Consider the following 22,808-nt stretch of genomic DNA (forward strand, 5'->3'; position numbering starts at 1 on the left):
ATATATTGAGGTCACTTAAATGACTCAGACTTATTAACACTTACAGAGCTGTTGCGTTCAACTGAATTTCAAAGAATTCCACTCAACACAGTTACATTTTAAAACAAGGCATGTGTTGGCACCAAACTAGGAGACTCAATCAATACCTGTAAAACTATTTTTAAATTTGAATGGAAATCATGCAAATATTTCTACTCAATCACAGCCACAGTTTCTTACTAACACAGAGCACATGTAAAAACAAATGTGCCAATTTAGAATTGTATCTGAAAATTAAATGAACTTTTCAGGTCTGCTTCTTGGAAAAACAAGAAAATCTGCAAAAAGAACTTTTTTTTTGCTCTGTCTTAGTTTGGAAGCTTCTCTCTCCACTGTACTTTTCACTGATGTATGGTAAACAGTCATTTCGGACATGTTGTACCCTCTTTCCCCCTGAAACTATTACTGTGACAACTGTGACATGGATAAATGAAAGAAACAAGCAACTCATTCCATGGCTTAGAACTACTGTCCACAGCAGATGACCGATATCTCGTACACTGTTTATTTGCAGTTGGGCTGGGAGGGTAGATTGTGTACTTTGCCTCTGCCTGCCTTTCCGGGTAGTTAAGTGGAGAATAGGATGGGAAAGTTTGTCATAATTACCATTGTTTTTCAGGTGCTCTCTCTTAGAAAGCACACATGATGTATCCACAGCCAATAGTTATTTGAATGGCCAGTTTGAACTGATAAAGGCAACATCTTTTTAACAACAGAATGGAAACATTTGGGTGGCAAAATTATTGAAAGGAGGCAAAAAAATTATGCAGTATCACAAACTACAAAAAGCAACCTGACATTCTCAATGCACTCCTTACCTGCAAAAAGGCAGAATGCAGAGTTCTTTGTACTGGTCTGCAGAGTTCTTTGTACTCTATAGTTTCAAACTTCAAAACACAGGAGTGCATGTTTAGAACAAAATAGCCAAAGTAATGGACTCTGTTGTAACAAAAGTAGTTTGGATAGTTTGTTTTAAAATTCATTCATGGGGTGAGGCCATATTGCCCATCCCTTATCACCCTAATAGTGGGCCTGAAGTCACGTTAGCCAGACTAGGTAAGGTCCAGCAGATTTTCTTTCCTAAAAGACATTAGCGAAACAGACTTTTTAAAAAAAATGACAATAGTTACATGGCCATCATTAGAAAAGATTTTAATTCTAGATTTTGTTTTGAATTCAAATTTCATTGATGGGATTTGAACCCATTTCCCCAGAACATTATCTGGGTTTTACTAGTCCAGTTACATTACCACTTCATCACTGGCTCTTTGGAAGAGATAGAACAATTGAACATATATTTACACAGATTTTCACAATTTCAAGACATTCCAAACTAATTGACACGTAACCACATTTTCATTTTAGAAAAACGTTAGCCAGATTTACGCATAGAAAGCAGTGTGAAAAATGATTGGGTAATTTGTTTTAGTGATACAAGTTGAAGACTGAATATTGGCAAGGACATGGAAAAAGGTTTTTTGATTTTAGTTAAATAGTTCAATGGGATGTTTTGAATGTCCATCTGGGAAGGTAGACTAGGACTTTGTTTAACACCTTCTTCGAATAACATCACCTCCAACAGTGCAGCATACCCTCAATAATGCATGAAAGTGTTTGTTTTAATTATTGGCTGATCTCTGGAGTGGGGACTGAATGCACAACCAATGGACTAAAGGTCAAGGGTGCTTCAATTAGCCCAGACGAATACCTATGCACTGTGTGTTATAGAAATGTGATACTTATTAATGTATAACCTCAGTGCTAAGTGCAGGAGAGCAATTTTCTCTTAGTTTGGTAGATCATCTGATTTGGGTATCTTCCATTTTGCCTGCACTTTTCTGAGTCATTGTGAGATCAAAACGTCCCAACTAAAACAGGGAAGCTGAGATGTAGGGTGATTATTGCATATACATTTAACTAATCATTTTTTACAACTGTTCGTTTAAAAATGTTAATCAAGATTTCAGTTTATCAGCACATACACAAAATGTTTCAAACAATGCTGCTTCCAATGATGCATAGTGTTACTGTTAAGATGCACAGATCATGCGGGCTTTACGCTGTAATAAATACTGTCTGAAAAACACACATTTTAAAAATTGATTCTGTGCAAAAACTCAATTTTAAAGAAAAATTAACTACACACAACATATCCTTGAGAATCTGTGATGAGAATGTTTAATTTTACAGAACTTTGATGGTCAGTGAATCACTACGAATGTGATTATAGGTGATGATTCATTCAAATACATATTACGCTCTACTCCTTGCAACTATTTCACAATATGTAGAAGAGCTTCTCATCAATACATGGGTATTTGTCATAAGTCAGCAATCGGAAATCACACAGACAAAAGGCAAGTTAAAGGTGCATACATCTATCTTGAGTTCTTCGAAATTCCAAAGAATTAAAAGTAGTTTGCTGTTGTGAAATGTAACCTGACGACGGACATTTACTCATTTCAGTTGGATACTTAAACTGGCACATACCCATAAATAAACTGATTGTTTCAAAGACACATGAAAAGTTGAACTAATAAATCAATAGTTTATCCCTATTCTAACATTTTTATTTTCCCCACATCTGCAACACCTTGTTGCCAGTAATATGTTAATATCAATTTTGATTCACTGCCTGTTTCTATCACTAGAATATAATCAGACAGACTATGTAGTCATTCTGAATCACCTGATGTCACCATAGCATGCATAAAGAAAAACTCAAAAACATTGACTTTAATTCTTAAATGATCATTTAAAACGGTCAGTCACCCAGACGTGACAGCAGCCAGAAGGATTGTTCCATTTGAAGGACTGGCATGTGTTTTAACAGAATCAGCAAGAAGCCGATCCCAAACAGGTGTCCTGATGTAGCTGACCATATTTTGTGCGATATTGGTGACCCACAGAAAGTCTAGACCAGGTTCAGGAATTGGAGAAGAAATGGCAGCTTAAGGTTGGGCAGACAGCATTATTTATGGAACCCAGAGTAACAAGTCTGCTCAACACCAATTTACATTTCTACAATGCCTTTAACATAACAAAAAGTCCCAAAACACTGAACTATGTGAGGGAACGGTGTTGTGAAAATGGTAGTTTTTAAAAGGAGGATGAAAGAGACCCACAGGAATTTAGGGAGGGAACTCTACAGAACAGGTGCAAAGTAGCCAATAGTGGAGCAATGGAAATTGGGGACAGCCAGAATTCATGGAGGACAAAGACTTAGGATGGTTTTTGGATTTGGGGAGGTTATAGATAGGAAAGGACAAGGCCATGAAGATATTAAAACAAGGGTTGCAAATTTAAACATGGGCCAAAATAATTAAATAGATGCTCAATTCTAAAAAGTATAAAATAACATGGATTCTGATATCCCATTAATGTACACTTATAGTTGCATTACACAATAATGAAGACATTAATATGATAACATAACAGGAAATTTACTTGCCACAAACAGTTTGCATTTGCCACATTTCACAACAATACATCTCCCTGCTTGACGAGCAGCAATTGTCCAAACTTCTGACAGCCTTTGCAGTTCAGGTGAATGGGGATGGGCAGGGGGAAGGAGATTCCAGAGCAATGATCATTTCTGCTTCTCAGTACAGTTTCTGAGCAATTTCTGGTAGTGAGGGAATACTTGTGCACTGGCTTGTAGAATCAGTTTTTTTGCTGATCCAGTAGATTTGGGGATGTGCCAGCCAAATGGCATTCTAAGCTGCATTTCGAGAGGCATGTTTCTCACAGGCTCAAAGCTGTTGCTTCATGCATAAAAGAATGTTAAATTTTCATCTAAACATTTCCCAAAACATGAAAAGATCACAGAAGAAATTTTCAAAATTATCTTGTGCTACAGAAAAGTTCTGAATAATTTGCAAATTAAGAAAGCATGCAGCAATCTGTGACTCAGAATCCCTACAAATGTGGAAGTAGGCCATTCAGCCCATCAAGTCCACACTGACCTTCCGAAGAACATCCCACCCAAAACCACACCCTCCCCTATCCCTGTAACCTAACCTGCACTACAGGCAATTTAGAATGGCCAATCCACATAACCTGAACATCTTTGGACTGTGGGAGTAAACCAGAGCATCTGGAGGAAACCATGCAAACATGGGGAGAATGTGAAAAATGCACACACAGTCTCACAAGGATGGAATTGAACCTGGGGTCCCTGGCGGTGTGAGGCAGCACTGCTAATCACTGTGCCACCACAAAATACTTCAAATTAAACTTGTTCAAAATGTTTCCCAATCTCAAAGGAGATCAAAAAGTAAAACTTCTGCGAGCTTCTATGAAATTCTTTCTTAATGCTGAACAAAGGGGTGAGCTTAACCCTGGATATTAACTCTGAACTGAACTATTTAATTCTGAATTGCTATTTTACACATTATACGGACAAATTCAGATTTGTCATAGGGCCATATAAGTTCATGTAGTGTATGTTCACAACCAGCTGCCGAGTGAAGCAATAATCAGATTGATCAAGATTTTGTAAGTCCAGCCACTGATATAAATAAACTAGCAGTGAACATGGTCAAATTTTGGTCTAACGACATCATGAATGGGAATTTTGGTCAGCCATTCCTATTAAAGCTTTGCTGAAGAAGAGTTGCGTAATAAAATCTGGATCTGCACATAAAATGTCTGCTTGCAGACTGCCTCAAAGTAAACAGCTTCAGAAAAAAGATCAAGAATGCAACAGTTAATGAAATTATATTTTGTATAATTTAAAAATAACATATAATCCGATTAGGAATAAACTTCTTTTTTGATCAAAGTGCCATGGTTAGATGTCAGAGGTGAACTAAAAAAAAACTATTAAATTCCATGATCAACACCAATCTAATCTCTTTTCCTGTGGGTGTGCAATATAACGTATGGAAGTTCCATATCTGCATACTCGAGACCGTAAATAAATAGTACTTGACACTAGGAAAAACAGCCTAGTTTATTTACCATTAGTAAATTTTTATCTTTAAAATTAAAAAAAAGGTTTCTCGAAGATCTCCTGGAAATTTGTCCGAACCAAAAACACCAGCAGACAAACAGAAAGTTTGCGCAATACTGCAATTTGACCAGGCAATTTAAAGTGAACAGTGACCTTGAAACTCTTCTCCAATTTCTTCGTTCTTCCCAGAAAAAAAATGACTGCCATCTGATTTGATCGTGGCCAAAATGAGGAATTTATCATGTGAGGAGAGTGATGACTGTGAGTTAAGAGCATATTATATAAATTTACTGTCACACTAAGCCTTACCCTTATAATGGAAATATTTCTATAAACATACCATAATTACATACAGCCTAAGACATCCCAAAGCACTTAAAAGAAGCACAACAATCCAAGTGGTAATAATACAAGATTTGGGGGAGAAGGACAAAGGCCTGATCAAAGGAATCAGCTATAGAATACTTTTGAAAGTGGGAAGAGAAGTAGGAAGGCATAGGGTTTATGGTTCCAAACCATAGGGCATATATGCTGCAAACAACAGAAGAACAGAGAGGGGAATGCATTGCAGTCACATGGTAACAACCAATTTAAAGCAAGTTACAAGGCAGGTTAGTGGGGTCAGGGAAACTGTGAATGAGGAATTTAACATTCTGGAAGCAACACAAACAATGGAGATTATAAAGGCAGAAAAGATGGGACAACAGGATTTAAAGCAAAATGAGAGGGGAGCAGTGAAAGTTTTGAAAGAGTTTAAGTTTGTGCAAGATGAAGCTTTATCATATACTGCATTGTCTACAGGCTTTGTTGATTTTATTGTGTTAATGCGTTTTTATGCAAACATGTAAAAGATATAACAATGCTTGAATAATGCTTACATCAAGCCTTTAGCAAGGCATTCAAAAGCATGTACTCAAATGGAAAAAAAACTGACTGAGCCCAAATGGCAAGGTCATTAAGACAATTGAGCAAATGTTTACTAAACCAATAATTTTAAGGAGCATTGTAAAGGAAATATTTAGGGAGGAAATTCTTGAGTTTAGGATCTTAATAGTTGATAGCAAAACTACCAATTGCCATGGAAAGGAAGTGAAGAGGCCAGAATTGATTGGACACAGAAATCTTGGAGGTTTGCAGAGTTGTAGAGGGTTTCCAGGTTAGGGATAGGAACAGGGATAGGTGTAAGGATAAGGGAAGAGAATTTTAAAATTGCAATGGTGCTGGACCAGATGCTCACAGATTAGCAAACAGACAAGTGATGGGTGAACAGAACTTGGTGTAATTTAAGGCAATGGGAGGAATGTATTGAGTGATCTCAAGTTTGTGCAGGGAGGAAAATGGGAAGTCAGCCAGAAGAGTATGGAAATAGTAGGGTCAAGAGATAAGAAAAGCATAGGTAAGGATTCCTGCATCCAGAAAGATATTCACGACAACCACTGCTGCTTTGAATTCTCAGACAAATACTAGAAGTTACAACTTGTCTGGGCATTGAGAATTCCATCCATTCCTGCAGAATTCATTATAAAAGAGTCTGTGCAGAAAACCTCTGTTATATGAGCAGCAAATATAGGCATGCCTTATACATGTTCATAAATTGCAAACATTAATAGCTGCTCAGTGAAATGCAACCATATTTTCCTTTGGTCCAATGTAAAATATTGAAATTACAGATTTTATGTATAGAAAACATAAGCACAATATATTCAGAAAAATAATTTTCCTTTGAATTTCCAAATGATTTCACAAATGATAATATTCTTTTGATATTATTGTCAATTAGGACAAGCATAATTAAATCCAAGATAGAAGGCAGAAAAAAGTTGTGGCTGTAACAGCTGCTACTTTTTTGAGATATTCTCAGTAGAAGTGATTTCCTCACATTCTAGCAGTAATTACTGTTTTATAAGCTGTTCTACTGTTTTGGAACGTTGGGGGCGGGGGAATAAAATCAAAACAGCACTTTTAAAAAGGAGGAAGATAGACAAAGGTTGTGACCACATGGGAAGTGATTCAAACAGGGAATGAAACCTACAATGCTGTCTGACGCTACTGCTTCTGCTGTTTGACTTTCAAGTATCTCTTGACATTGTAGTTTATCTAAGAAAAATTAAGGAACAGTGAAATTCACAGCTGACCTAAGAGAAACGTATGTGGAAGAGGTAACAACAGGGGAGCAGCTATGAGGCTTTTTAAAGTGTAACATTATTGTTTATTTTGTAAAGCTACAAAAGTGAGCAGAGTGAGTTATTTTTGATTGTATGTTTTATTGAGATATGTCTCTTGATTAAACTTTAAAAATATAAAAGGTACTAAGTTAGCGTTGAGCAGTATTTGTTAGAACAGTAAGGCTGGACTATTTTCTGGGCCTTTAGTAGAGTGATGTGTTCTTCCTGTCGAATGTAAGGAATTAAGGAGACTTTCCATGTTACTGATGATTATATCTGTAGGAAGTGTGTTTGGTTGCAAATCCTATTGGATCGCATGGATCGGTTGGAGCAGCAATTAGAGGTAATGAGGAACTTACAAGAGCGAGAGGGTGTGATGGATGGCAGTTGTAGGAAGGGGAAAAAAAACACAGATACAGTCAGGTAGATGGGTTACCTCGAGGATACATAGGGAGGGAGGCAGGCAGAGCAGGAGTCTCCTGTGGCAATCCCCATCTCAAACATGAGGGACATGGATAGGGTAAACAGACAGTGTTTTTTCCCCCAAGGTGGGAGGGTTAAGATTTAAAAGGGACCCATGGGCAACTTCTTCATGCAGAGGGTAGTGAGTGTATGGAATGAGCTACCAAAGGAAGTGGTGGAGGCTGGTACAATTACAACATTTAAAAGGCATCTGGATGGGTCCATGAATAGGAATGGTTTAGAGGGATATGGGCCAAGTGCTGGCAAATGGGACTGCATTTGTCTAGGATATCTGGTTGGCATGGACGAGTTAAACCAAAGGGTCTGTATCTATGCTGGAAAATCGCTCTGACTCTAAATGATTAACTGAAATGTAGTGCAATGATTACTACTGTGAAAAAAATGGAATCCGAACAGAACAAAGCTGTAGGCATTGACATTAAAGATTGCAAATTAATGTCAAGATTCTCAGTCTGTAATTTCGTGCCATTACATTTTTCTTTGGTCTTTCTTTCTTTGCTATCTACAGAAAAAGAGCAGAGAATTGCTATTCGGCATGGGATATTCCAAAAGCGAGATAAAAAAGCAAATCTCCATTGAAATTTAAGGCTTTAATTAAGCCATCTGCCCTGTGATTTTCCTCAGCCTCTCTTCATGTGCGGCAGCACCTTTCCTTAGTTATTGGAACAAGTCTACAGTATGGGAAAAACTGTGCTGCAAAAACATTGCTAGGAATAGATCTTCAGTAGCTCTAGTTGGAATTGTGGTTTTTGACAAAAGGCTGGTGAAATATAGTGAATCGAAAATGTATTTCAAATGGATATGCCACTTGCTTGCCAAAATGTGCACTGGGACATTTTCACCCTCTCAACTGAAGTGACCCTAGGACAGTGGAGAAATGGAACTTCAAAAGGGATTGAATCTAAGTGGATGCGAAAACAATGGGAAGGACAAGGTCCTGAAGAAATTGATATTCAGGACTTAGACACATCAGTTTGATAGCTTTCCTCTTGTGACATGGTGTAAATGAAATACAAGAGCTGCCATTTGATTTGCTCTGGAAATATAAGGGCTTCACAGAAAGCAAATCAAAGACCCAAGAGATGATTGTTTGACAACTTAGAACAGATCACTCTAAGCAAAAATCACAATATATTTTTTTTTAAAATGAGTAATCTATTTCCCCTCATTTTCAATATTCTACAAATATAGCAGAAGATCAACAGAAGTGGCATACCAAAGGCAACCTTGTGAAAAATATTCACCTACATATTATAACGAAATTTAAGGCACATTTGTGAAACAGGATAAAGTACATTCACACACTTAATAGATAAGGACATGAAAAACGACTTATTCAACATTTGATAAAGAGTAAAATAAAATCTAAATAAAAGGCAACACTTACTTGTTACATTTCTTTGGTGGAGGAGGTGGGGGAGAATTTTGACTGCTTAGACAGCCAATTTCTTTTTCACTTTCAGGAACACCCATCGTCAGCTTTTCATCGTCTTGTAATCCAGATATCATAATCTGTGTTTCACTGGCAGTAGAAGGAGTTTTAGTATCTATTCCAGCGATATCCAGTTTGTCAGCCTCAGTCTTTATAGCATCTAGTCCAAGCTCCTGTTTATAATTCAGTATGGTGGTCAGCTTCTCAGTTGGTTCTAAAATCTTCTGATCACTGCAAAGGTGATGTCGTTGTATCGGGGGTGGTGGAAGCATGTGTATCACCCGTCCATTCAGTCCAATTAATTTGTCTTTATCTTTCTCTTTGTCCTCCTCTTCGTCTGTTTTACGGCGACGGAAGAAGCTTTTAAAAGAGATCCATCGTTTTGGTTTGGTGTCCTGTAAGCGTTGGCGACCCTCTGGGTTCAGCGGTGCGGATTCAATCTCAGGTGTACGTACAGGGCTAGTTGGCTTCCCCCAGTTACTGAAGTGTTTGTGCAGAAGATTGCCGGCATGGTAAGGGGAGGATGTAGAACGTGGAGGAGGAAATGGGGGCAGTTGTTCACTCTTTGGGCTCGAGCAGGGTGCACCAGGAGATTGTAAAGTACTTGGTTTAGAAGTGGGGACAGTGACCTGCTTTGTTAGAATGCTTTCTTTTTGTCCTTTTGCAAATGTGCTGTCCATCACTTTGGACATTTCTGTTTCACTATTTGCTTGTGAGGAAAATAATGACTTTGGGCGGATGTGAACATCTCCAGTGCCTTCTAAGATAGCAGGTGGCTGAGAGTAAAGTTCTTCTGCACTATTGGCTTTGGATGGTGTCTGGGGATTTTCAGGTGGCATCTGTGGAGGCTGAATAGATGCAACAATTTGGGAAAGCACAGTGCTGGCATTTTCCCTGCTTCCTGATGATGTCTGCCTTTCTGGTGTTTCTTCCTTTCTGGCTGGTGAGTCTAGAGTAGTTCTCTGAATTCTAGAAGGAGAGCTGTGATTGGATCCGAAGCTTTTATGTGGCGAGGACTGTGACAAAATTTGTCCTTTGTTTTGGGCATTGTTGAACTCCTGCACTTTCTGCGCAACGGAGCCAAACGCCTTTCGTTCTGTGCTAGTGCTTGGTCCTTTTACTGGAGGCAAATCTGTAGATTTTCTTACTGTTGATCCAATTTCTTCATATGTATGACTTGCCACACTTTCTAAAGCTTCCTTTTTCAAATGTGATCCACTTGGACCCAAGAAGCTTTTATAAATGGCCAAGTTGTCATAAGCATTTGGATTAATTACTATTGGCACTTTTATAGCCTTGTGTTTTGAACTCTGCGCATATGTTGGTTCATCATGTATGATGATAGGGAAAGGGGGCATTCCAGCATTATTGTAACTATTGAACTTGATCTCAGACAGATTTGGAGACTTTACGGGAATAGTTTTTGAAGTAGCATTTGAAGTAGTTGGTGAAGTAGGAGCTGATTTATGACTCATTTGTCTTGGAGGAGGAGTAGGACCAGAACTACTTGACATTAAAGCCACCCTGGGCATTTTCTGTCGAGGGCTAGTGCTAGAAGTCCACACCTCCTGATACCTGGTAATATTTGACTTTTTCTGGTTGTTTATCTGGCTTGAGAGTGACGTTGGTGGGCTTGCACTCACTGGTGAAGTTTTTGCACTTTGAAGAGATTCAGATGAACTGTCAATCTTTTTATTGTTCATTGCAGCAGATACATCAACTACAGTGTATGGTTTACACATACCTGGTGGTTCCAAATCCACAACTCTGTAAGGCTTTGCTTGTTCTTCCTTTGGAATAATGTTAATTGTCACAGTTTGCCCAGAACTTTCTGTGGAATTCACCGTGAATTCCTGCTTCTCACTTTGTAGGGCTATCTTTCCATCCTTCTCTTCCAACCTTAATGCAAGAACAGCTTTATGAGTTTCCAGAGACTTTGCTGCAGTGCCTCTTGCTGGTTTAAATGGAGCTTGCTTTACTTGGGAAACCTGTCCGTTTTCACTTATACTTTCATAATCTGGTTCAATAAACTTGGTGCTTTTACAGTCACTTGAAGGAAGATCACCATTACAAAGTTGTTGATGCATAGTTTTGGTTGTCCCAGCTTGAGACCCCTCTGTCATTGAGGAATCAGGAGATGTAGATTCAGAAGATAATATGCTTGGCATACTGTCCTGACCATATGGGATCAACGTTTCATCACCGTAGCCATTTAGAATTTCATCGTAACTATCATCATAGTCAACAGCACAAATTCTCTGCAATGACTGCTTTCGTAATGGCACTGTGTTCCACTTTTTACCATCACGGAACCTGACAGGTGAGAGTGTGTTGGCCCTAAAATTAGCAAAACGTGGTTGACCACGCATACGTATTTCCATTGCCAACAGCTCTTCATCACTTTCATCCCAACTTTCTCGCTCTTCTGTTGCATTCTCACTTGCTTCATTATCCACTCCTTGATCACTGCTAAAGGACCAATCTGGGTAGCAAAAGAGTCCTCCTTCATTGCTAATGATATCAGAGCTGCTGCTGAGCATTACACGCTTTCCTGTATTCTCTCTCATACCAGCCACAATACAACTAGGAGGAAGCTTCCTTTCCAGGGACCGTTGATAACATTTGTTGATCCTTCCAAGAAAAGACTCTCTATCACATACTTTGCTTTGCAAATGTGGCTCAGGCTCAAATCCAACAATTTCCTTCAATACATCCGTTAATCCATTATTATTGTTGTTTGGCATTCTATCATTAAAAACTCTGTCTGGGTTACAAGCCCTTTGAGAATTGCCGTTGTTCTCTTCATTGTTATTGTTCACTGGTTTCCTATTGAGAAGAACACCATTCCTATTCCATCGTTGCTTATTTTCACAGCTTTCCACTACCTCCATTTCTGTACTCACAGTTTGTCCATCGATGACCATCATGGTGGGCTTCACAGCAATTGTTGGCTTCTTGGCAACAGGAGGTCGAAAGTTACCTGTGCCTGACCTACCCCGGTGATTGTTGCTATGGTTAGCATTAGTTTTTAAATTCTTACATGAAAGAGGAGGTGTTTCAGAGGCAGCAGACAAACAATGCAAACTTTTGGGCTTAAAACAGTTCTTGCATTCACCAGGTTTCCACACGTGTTCAGTGAAGGCGTTGCAGGCGGACATTTTTCATAGAGCTATTCATGAGATACCCCTCGCTTACTGCATTCCACTACATTCACTGAGAAGTTTCACTTCTCAATCACCAAGTTCATTTATCGAAGTTCAGTGTCAACCTGTACCTAGGAATGAAAGAAAATATTAATTAAGGAAGGCTGTATTGAATGAAGACTCAGGGCTTGACTTATAAATCGATGGCTAACTAAAACTGAACTGCTCTAATTTCACGCTATTCACCCTTCAATTGTAAATTTGCGAGAGTAAATACACATAGCAATCTTTCTTCATCTATTTTCTCCCCCAAAGAGAGATAATACAGTGATCAACACCTCTTTTGATTCCACAAAAACAGGAATCAAAGGATTAATAGTCATCCAAACAAACAAACAAATTAGAAAGAGTAGGCCATTCTGTCCCACGTGCCCTCTCACTCATTCAGTAAGGTCATGGCTCACCTGATTGTAGCCTCAACGCCACATTCCTGCCTACCCCAAAACACCTTTGACTCTCTTGTTAGTCAAGAGTGTATCTACCTCAGCCTTAAAAATACGAAATGACCCTGTCTCCACTTCTCCCTAAAGAAAGACTATTCCACAGGGTCCTAACACCAAAACAAAAATTCTCATCTTCTTCAAGGGGAGGCTAAGTGAAATCAGACAATCTCCTCAGCTGGAGCTTTCTAAAGTGGAGAAATAGCAGAACTTCAAGGCTGGTCAAGGATCTGAATGGAGTACATCTATCCAGGTTCACTCTACATTTTGCCTAATCTCCATTCACTTCAGTACACCACCAGCACTGACACAGGAGATATTTTTGGAGGACGTAGCCACATTACACATCCAATAATATCTACAGAAATGGATGAAGATTTTTAGACTCTATTTTTCCATCTTACTTTATTCTATTGGTTGTCAGTGTTGCCATTGCCCTGAAACAACATGGATTGTGGTACCACTGACGCAATTTTCCCATTTTTTAAAATCTGGTTATATGTACCAATTGAAGAAAATTTCTGGAAGAATAAAGAGAATTGAGTATTGTCATCTCATTTTCATTCATTTCGAAGCAAGCTTAATTATGTGGTTTTTGCTCCAAACTCCTTTCATTTTACAAAAAGAATTATGACATAAATGTTCACATTCATTAAGAAAAATTTCTTCCACTGTGCCTTGAAAATGCGCCTAAGCATCAAGGGGCCAATTCCATTGAATAAACTTGATGTATTCCCATTTTCTCACACACAATCTCTTCTCTAACCCTAGTGGAACAGCCAAATTTGATGCAAAGAGATTTTGCCTGACTGATTCTGACTAAATATATTTTCTGTAGGAATCTTCTACCTAATGGGAGGAAAGGTTTTCAGAAATATCCGAGAGACGAAAGGTAGCGTCCAAACCAAGATACTACATCTGCCTCATAAAAACTGAAAGAACTGCGGATGCTGTAAAACTGAAACAAAAACACAAGTTGCTGGAAAGCAACTTGAGTTCTGAAGAAGGGTCACCAGACCTGAAACATTAACTTTGAATACTCTTCACGGATGCTGCCAAACCTGCTGAGCTTTTCCAGCAACTTTTGGTTTTGTGTTTTACATCTGCCTCCGCTGCTTACCCCTTTACTTATCAAAGGAAATACTGTAAATGGTCAGTTGTCCCAAACAACCTATGCCAGTATTTGTGCGCCACACAGCCTCCTCCTATTCTTCTTCATTTATCTTGATCAGCATGTTTTCTTTTTGGTCGTGGGTTTATGTGCTTCTGTTTAAATGCTATTTGCCATAACTAAGCTGTGATAGTTTTTAAAGGTGTTAAAGTGCTGGTGAGCTGCCTTCTTGAACTGCTGCAGTCCATATGCTGTAGGTAGACTCACAAACCTTGCAAAAGACTCACAATGCTAAGAGGAAGTGAGTTGCAGGACATTGACCCAGTAACACTGAATGAACAGCAATATATTTCCAAGTCAGGAGGGTAGGTGGCTTGGAGGGTAACTTGCAGGTGGTGGTGTTCCCATGTATCTGCTACCCTTGTCCTTCTAGATGGAAGTGGTCATGGGTTTGGAAGATGTTCATGATTGCTGAATTTTCCAGACACACTTCTATCCTAGATTTCCTGATAGCCAACTGAAATCCATTTATTGAAATGGGTTACTGTCATGTTCCCATCAATTTCCAGATCTAAGTGATACATTTTTTATGAGAAAGCCTTCTGTATATCTTTGAACATTTGTTTGCAAAAGTAGATACTGTACATTGCATGGAAATCAACTCAAACTGCATCAGCAATTGCATACTTTATCAGTGTGACAAAAAATTAATACACAGCTATTTTTGCTCCTTTCACCCTACATGTTTACCAAATGCTTACTGAGAAAGTTTGAAGATCTGAAAGAAATAATGTGGATCATCCAGCCCACATGCCCCAAAATATACACGCTACACCACCTTGGATTTTGTCACATTTACATAACCTAAAGATAACTGAAGGTTTTCGTTTTGACTGCATCAGTAACCAAATGAAGTTCTAAAGAATCAAATAAAAACCTTGGATAATTGCTTTCCGATTACATTTACTTTGTCCCAGCAAAGATTCTGTCTTCCAAGAAGGTTTTGATTGAAAATGATTAGAAGAGATGAGCTTGCAGATACAAGTTTACATATCATTAAGACTCTTATTAACAATAAGATGTACATTTCTCAAGTGAACTAGATCACATTTTAGGTAGTTCAACTCAACTCAGTTGTGCAATTGTATATAATGCAATGTATTTTCTTACTGATCATTTACAACTATGAATGACAGCAACATTACTTTGCAATAATACAATCTGATCAACAGAGGGCATGAAGTTACTATACATTCTTGAGACAGTACATTTACTTACAGAATTTCACTGTTTCGAATAGAATTCCACCCAACTTCTGAAATAAAATCATGTTGGGGTCACAACTTCAGAGATTGGATATCAGGAAGGATTGCAGATATATATACAGCACTAAATCAACAATGGAGAAGTTATAAAGCTTTCAGAGGCTTAAACTACTCCAGTGTTGAGATCTTATCAGAGGTAGAGGAAGTTTTTTTTTAAAAACAGTGGTAGCAGGGGGTCTATTAAGTCGGAAAGCAGTCAACCAATAAAACTTCCTTCATGTTATTGCAAATGAGCTCAAATTTAGACAAAGCAGCTTTTCCTTGTACCAAAGGAGAGATGTTTCTGCAGCCTAGGCAAGATTGGGAATTAAATATAACTAGTTTATATTTTACATAGTTGTATTCATCCAGCAAGACTTCCTAGTAAAAGTGAAACTTCACAAACTTAACCAGTATGTTACAAATTTGTTCACTGAGCTGGTAGATTTTCTCTCAGACGCTTCGTCACCATGCCAGGTAACGTCATTGTTGAGCCTCTGGTGAAGCACTGGTGTTCTGTCCCACTTGCTATTTATCTGTCCTGGTTTGTTGTGGTGGATGATATCAGCACCGGAAGTGATATCACCCACCACAACAAACCGAGATAGATAAATAGCAAGTGGGTCAGAACACAAATGCTTCACCGGAGGCTCACCGATGATGTTACCTAGCATGGCGACAAAGCGTCTGAGAACAAATCTCCCAGCTCAGCAAGTAAACTTACAACCTGATCCACAACCTGAGCCACAAATCTTCTCCAAAATCCTAACCATTAGATTTCTGGGAAATACTGGGTCATGATGTTAGTTTGAATTCGAAGGCAGTTCCTATCAAATCTGAGAAACCATGCATCACACTGGCTTGTAAACCTGTAAAATGCATTACCCCACTGCCACAGGTGCAAAGCCAATAAGGTCATTCAAAAGGGTTAGAAGTATTCACTTGGGAAGATGGAGGACAGGGAATTAGATACTTAAAAGTACAGAGCCACCGTAGCTAATAAAATAAGAAGACGATGCACAATAACCCAACTGGCAGACCACTGTTCTTATTGTTAACTCTTCCGCACACAAGCATGTTAAAAGCAGCTTTAATACTGACTTCAATGCAGAAAGATGCAGGTCAGCAAATACTGCATTCAGGCATCTTTGTAGATTGCAATCAAACATGACTAACAAAGTAAAACATTCCAAATTGTTTCCTGTCTATATAAATACTACATGGGGATTTAGTAACATGATTCATTACCACAAAACAAAGCCAAGAGTACATCACAAATTCACCACTGTACAATGGAACTGAAAATGTACTTAACACATTGGCTAGGAATCTCTTTGGTGCTGCACACAAATCTTTACTGTCACTTTATACAAGCACGACAGATCATAGTTTAACCATATTTCCAGTAAACTTAGTGGCAGAGTAGGAACAATTCCCTAGAAATTCTCAATCAGAAGCTCCCTTTGTATTATTAATTGTGATCTTACACAATATAATTGACCTGTAGTTTTTTTTTGTTAAATTTGAACTACCACCATTTGTAGGACAACAGTTAATGAGCAGGTGCAAACAAAAGCCATACAGTAAATTTACACCAATGCTAACAAATTCTTTAAAGGATTGCTGGATTTGAATCAGCATAGTCATCAAAAACTAATCAGTTCTTCCTTGGGCCATACCCTACCAGGTTTCATTGAAATTTCTGCGTTAGGTTTTGAGATGGTTTGGTTGTCTGGAACAAATAAAAAAAAACAAAGGTACAAAAGGCCTGTTCTGAATTCAGGCATGATAATCCAGATTAATCTAAATGTTAAAATGGTTCCAAATGTTACATTCACTGGTGACAAAAATATACAATGTAAACTTCAGTCTATGTTTCAAGACCTTACTACCAATGAGTCTTTATCTTTTGCTAATTTATTAACAGAGAACACTAACCACATAAAAACACAATTGTTATGTACTAATTACTTAATCTCTGTTTCAAAACAAACTCAGAATGACCAGTGCCGATACAGTATGTCTCAGAGAGGGTGCAGAGTGTTCTCAAAGGGGAGAGGAACCAGCAGGAGGTCACTGTATACATTGGAACCAACAACGTAGGAAGGGAAAAGGAGAGATTCTGAAGGGAGAATGTCGAAAGTTAGGCAGGAATTTAAAAAGGAGGCCCTTGAGGGTGGTAAACGTGACTACCTGGTCAGGTCCACGCCCCTCTACAACCCACCCTCCCATCCTGGCACCTTCCCCTGCCACTGCAGGAACTGTAGAACCTGCGCCCACACCTCCTCCCTCACCTCTATCCAAGGCCCTAAAGGAGCCTTCCACATCCAAAGTTTTATCTGCACATCCACTAATATCATTTATTGTATCCGTTGCTCCCGATGCGGTCTCCTCTACATTGGGGGGACTGGGCGTCTCCTAGCACAGCGCTTTAGGGAACATCTCCGGGACACCTGCACAATCAACCACACCGCCCCGTGGTCCAACATTTCAACTCCCCCTCCCACTCTGCTGAGGACATGGAGGTCCTGGGCCTCCTTCACCGCCGCTCCCTCACCACCAGACGCTTGGAGGAAGAACGCCTCATCTTCCACCTCAGAACACTTCAACCCCAGGCATCAATGTGAACTTCAACAGTTTCCTAATTTCTCCTTCCCCCACCTCATCCTAGTTCCAAACTTCCAGCTCAGCACTGTCCCCATGACTTGTCCGGACTTGTCCTACTTGCCTATCTCAGTTTCCACCTATCCACTCCACCCTCGCCTCCCTGACCCATCACCTTCATCCCCTCCCCCACTCACCTATTGTACTCTATGCTACTTTCTTGCCACCCCCACCCTCCTCTAGCTTATCTCTCCACGCTTCAGGCTCTCTGCCTTTATTCCTGGTGAAGGGCTTTAACCCGAAACATCGATTTAGCTGCTCCTTGGATGCTGCCTGAACTGCTGTGCTCTTCCAGCACCACTAATCCAGATATCTAGAATACTCCTGATGCAACAAGCTAGGAGGATAGATCAGATAAATGTGTGGCTAAGGAGCTGGTGCATGGGAGAAGGGTTCACATTTTTGGAACCTCTTCTGGGGTAGAAGTGACCTGTATAAAAAGGACAGATTGCATCTGAATTGGAAGAGGACTAATATACTGGCAGAGGGATTTGCTAGAGCTACGCAGGAGGATTTAAACTAAGTGCGGGGTGGGAGTGGAACATTATCAATCCTCTTCGGTACTTCAAAAAAAAAATCAAGTTCATGAGACATGATTTCCCACACAAAGCCATGCTGACCATCCCTAATCAGTCCTTGCCTTTCCAAACATCCTGAGATAGCGAGGAAAGAGATCAATCTGAGACTGTTGCAGTTGGGAAAGGGAACGAGTCAAACAGTCAGGGCAGGAAGGAACAAAGCAGTGAACAAGGTAGGACCGATAAATTAAACTGCATTTACTTCACTGCAAGAGGCCTAACAGGGAAGGCAAATGAACTCATGGCATGGTTAAGAACATGGGACTGATATATCATAGCAATTACAGAAACATGGCTCAGGGATGGACAGGACTGGCAGCTTAATGTTCCAGAATACAAATCCTACAGGAAAGATAGAAAGAGGGGGCAAGAGAGGAGGGGGAATAGCATTTTTGATAAGGAATAACATTACAGTTGTAGTTAAGGAGGATATTCCTGGGAATACATCCAGGGAAGTTATTTGGGTGGAACAGAGAATAAGAAAGGGATGATCACCTTATTGGGATTATATTATAGACCCACTAATAGTCAGTGGGAAATTCAGAAACAAATTTGTCAGGAGATTTCAGTCATCTGGAAGAATAATAGGGTGGTTATGATAGGGGATTTTAACTTTCCAAACATAGACTGGGACTGCCATACTGTTAAGGGTCTAGATGGAGAAGAATTTGTTAAGTGTTTAGAAGAAAACTTTCTTATTCAGTATGTGGACGTACATACTAGATAAGGTGCAAAACTTGACGTACTCTTGGGAAATAAGGCAGGGCAGGTGACTGAGGTGTCAGTGGGGAAGCACTTTGGGGCCAGCGACCATAATTTGACTAGTTTTAAAACAGTGATGGAAAAGGATAGACTAGATCTAAAAATTGAATTTCTACAATGGAGGAAAGCTAATTTTGACATTATTAGGCAAAAACTTTCAAAAGCTGATTGGGTGCAGATGTTTGCAGGTAAAGAGATGCCTGGAAAATGGGAAACCTTGAGAAATGAGATAATGAGAGTGCAGAGACAGTATATTTCCATTAGGGTGAAAGTAAAGGCTGGCAGATGTAAGGAATGCTGGATGACCAGAGAAATTGAGGTTTTGTTAAGAAAAAGAAGGAAGCATATGTCAGGTATAGAGAGGAGAGATCAAGTGAATCTTTAGATTAGCCTGAACTAGGCCAGACTAATCAAAACATCCTTGAGCAGGCTATCCAGACCATAACTTTCCAATTTGTTTCAGTAAGTGTACAGTCAGAATTACCTGGAGTAAGCTAGCTAGATTGACTACGAGGTTTTAAAACAGACAGAAATTTATTCACAAAATTACACAATGAAACACAAAGAACAGAATAAAGAACCCCGACATAACTCAGTCTATCCAAACTAGACTTAATTATGCTGTTCTGAATATACACAACAGTCCCAGTAAGCAAACCCCCTTAAAACCCTGTATAAATGGAACAGATGCTTACAGGTTGAAGTTAGAAGGGCAGCAGGAGAGATTGAGTTTCCAAACAGCTCACTGTTGAACTCCCAACCAGTTCTGAATTGAACTGCTCAACTAGAGAGCTGACCACTCCCCTTTCATTATACAGGTTACTTCTAAAACATGACCACTTTGGCCTGAAGTCTCATCTGTTTACATATAAACAAAAGGCCTCAAAATCCTTTTCATCTCTGTGCCAAACTAGTCTAATTGGAGCCCGCCCCATTTACAATCCCTCTGAAAGAAATCAAGGACACAGTATCCTTGAGAAAAGGAACAGCTTTTAGAAAAAAGGAACCAGCTTTGTGACACTATAGACCAGTGAGTCTGACATCGGTGGTGGGCAAGTTGTTGGAGGGAATCCTGAGGGACAAGATGTACATGTATTTGGAAAGGCAAGGACTGATTAGGGACAGTCAGTACGGCTTTGTTCATGTCTCATGAACTTAATTGATTTTTTTTGAAGTAACAAAGAGGATTGATAAGGGCAGAGCGGTGGATTTGATCTATATGGACTTCAGTAAGGCATTCGACAAGGTTCCCCATGGGAGATGAGCTAGCAAGGTTAGATCTCATGGAATACAGGGAGAACTAGCCACTCAGATACAAGCTCGAAATAGAAGTCAGAGGGTGGTGGTGGATGGTTGCTTTCCAGACTAGAGGCCTGTGACCAGTGGAGTGCCACTAGGTTTGGTGCTGAGTTCACTACATTTCATAATTTATGTAAATGATTTGGATGCAAACATAGGAGTTATAGTTAGTAAGTTTGCAGAGAGCTGCCAGAGGAAGTGGTGGAGGCTGGTACAGTTGCATTTAAAAGATATCTGGATGAGTGTATGAATAGGAAGCGTTTGGAGGGATATGAGCCAAGTGTAGTGGACAGCAAAGAAGGTTACCTCAGATTACAATGGGACCATGATCAGATGGGCCATTGGGCTGAGGAGTGGCAGATGGAGTTTAATTTAGATAAATGTGAGGTGCTGCAGTTTGGAAAAGCAAATCTTAGCAGGAGTTAAGGTCCTGGGGAGTGTTGCTCAATGAAAGAACCTTGGAGTGCAGATTCATAGTTCCTTGAAAGTAGAATCTCAGGTAGATAGGATAGTGAAGAAGGCATTTAGTTTGCTGTTCTTTATTGGTCAGCATATTGAGTATAGGAGTTGGGAGGTCATGTTGCAGCTGTACAGGACATTGGTTATGCCGCTTTTGGAATATTCCGTGCAATTTTGGTCTCCTTCCTATCAGAAAGATGTTGTGATAGGGACTAGATTGAGTGGAGATATCTGGTCAGCATGGACGAGTTGGACTGAAGGGTCTCTTGACTCTATGAGGCTAGTTGGGGCGGCACGGTAGCTCAGTGGTTAGCACTGCTACCTCACAGCACCAGGGTCCCAGGTTCAATTCCAGCCTCGGGCAACTGTCTGTATGGAGTTTGCACGTTCTCCCCGTTCTGCGTGGGCTTTCTCTGGGTGCTCCAGTTTCCTCCCACAATCCAAAGATGTGCAGGTCAGGGAATTGGCCATGCTAAATTGTCCATAGTGTTAGGTGCATTAGTCAGAGGGAAATGGGTCTGAGTGGGTTACTCTTTGGAGGGTCGGTGTGGACTGCTTGGGCTGAAGGGCCTGTTTCTACACTGTAAGGAATCTAATCTAATCTAATTTGTTAAAGCTATCAAAATATTAACAGTTTCTAATGCAGGTTGGTGGACGTGAATTGCCCTAAAGCCTACCCCAGTGAGACAGAAGATCTGAATAAATATACAGCTTTTCAACTTTGTAGTTACCAAGGCAGAACAAAGCTTCAAGGAAGAGTAATGACAAGAAACATTTAATGAACACAATATGGTGGATATATGAGCCCTGTAAAGTGTCCTCTTCACTGATTAATGATTTTTTTTTGTCTGTTATATGATGCACTGTTTGTATAGTAGCACATATTGTTTAACATGTTTTGCTTCCAGCATTATGCTCAAGCACAATTTTTTTTAAAATGAGAAGATCCTATAAAAAGTAAATACAACTTTTCTCATATTGTTACTACCAGAACCCAAATTAGATTCCGCAAGTTATTTGTTTCAGACAGAATACCCCAAATTGTCAAGCTCCCAGGTAAACAGAGATGAACTAGCTTTCCTTTTGATTCACCTGCCCCCTTTCTGGTCACTACAAAAGATTCTGCTCCCAAAGGATACCTTTCTTCCAGGCCAAACAAAGTTTGGTATTAAAAGGAACCAATTTGACCAGGCTTTCTTGAAATAAAAGTTTGAGAAGAAATAATAACACATACACACAGATTAGAAATGAGAAGTAAATTAAACCTAATAAAGTTAAGAGAGTGTCTCTGAATCATTTGTGAAAAGCAGACTTTGAGAGTTAAGCAATCCATTTTGAGATCCTTGGCTTGGCCGGTTAGTTGAAATCCTGTTTCCTTTTGATGGTAGTTGGCTGGTAGCACAGAAACAAAAGTGTCCTTCTGTTGCTCTGTTTCTCTTTTGACCGGTTTGGTGGTCAGATGACTGCTTCTAGTTCACAGAGTAAAAGAATCCTATACCTGCAACACAACGTTGCCTAGTGAATGGTTCTTCAACTGGGACTTCACAGCACATGAGTGTTCAAGGCCAGGTTACTGTATATGAGTACCATAGTTCATTGACATACACACACACATTAAGGTTGCTGTGGTTCTGTTCGCCGAGCTGGAAGTTTTTGTTGCAAACGTTTCGTCCCCTGGCTAGGCGACATCATCAGTGCTTGGGAGCCTCCTGCGAAGCGCTTCTTTGATGTTTCCTCCGGTGTTTATAGTGGTCTGTCCCTGCCGCTTAAACATCAAAGAAGCGCTTCGCAGGAGGCTCCCAAGCACTGATGATGCCGCCTAGCCAGGGGACGAAACGTTTGCAACAAAAACTTCCAACTCGGCGAACAGAACCACAACAACGAGCACCCGAGCTACAAATCTTCACACAAACTT

General features: G+C 39.7%; 1 protein-coding gene across 7 annotated transcripts in view; it reads right to left on the reverse strand.

Annotated features, from left to right (window-relative positions):
- peak1 (pseudopodium-enriched atypical kinase 1) overlaps positions 1–22,808 on the reverse strand; it is a 178,631-nt gene that overhangs the window by 19,701 nt on the left and 136,122 nt on the right. For all 7 annotated transcript variants that reach the window (XM_043680402.1, XM_043680398.1, XM_043680401.1 and 4 more), the window contains one exon: positions 9,029–12,347. In XM_043680402.1, the coding sequence (XP_043536337.1) occupies positions 9,029–12,231 (3,203 nt within the window). In that variant the 5' untranslated portion in view covers positions 12,232–12,347. The remainder of the gene's footprint in view (positions 1–9,028; positions 12,348–22,808) is intronic.

Source organism: Chiloscyllium plagiosum, chromosome 40, assembly GCF_004010195.1.
Source record: "Chiloscyllium plagiosum isolate BGI_BamShark_2017 chromosome 40, ASM401019v2, whole genome shotgun sequence".
Lineage (NCBI taxonomy): Eukaryota > Metazoa > Chordata > Chondrichthyes > Orectolobiformes > Hemiscylliidae > Chiloscyllium > Chiloscyllium plagiosum.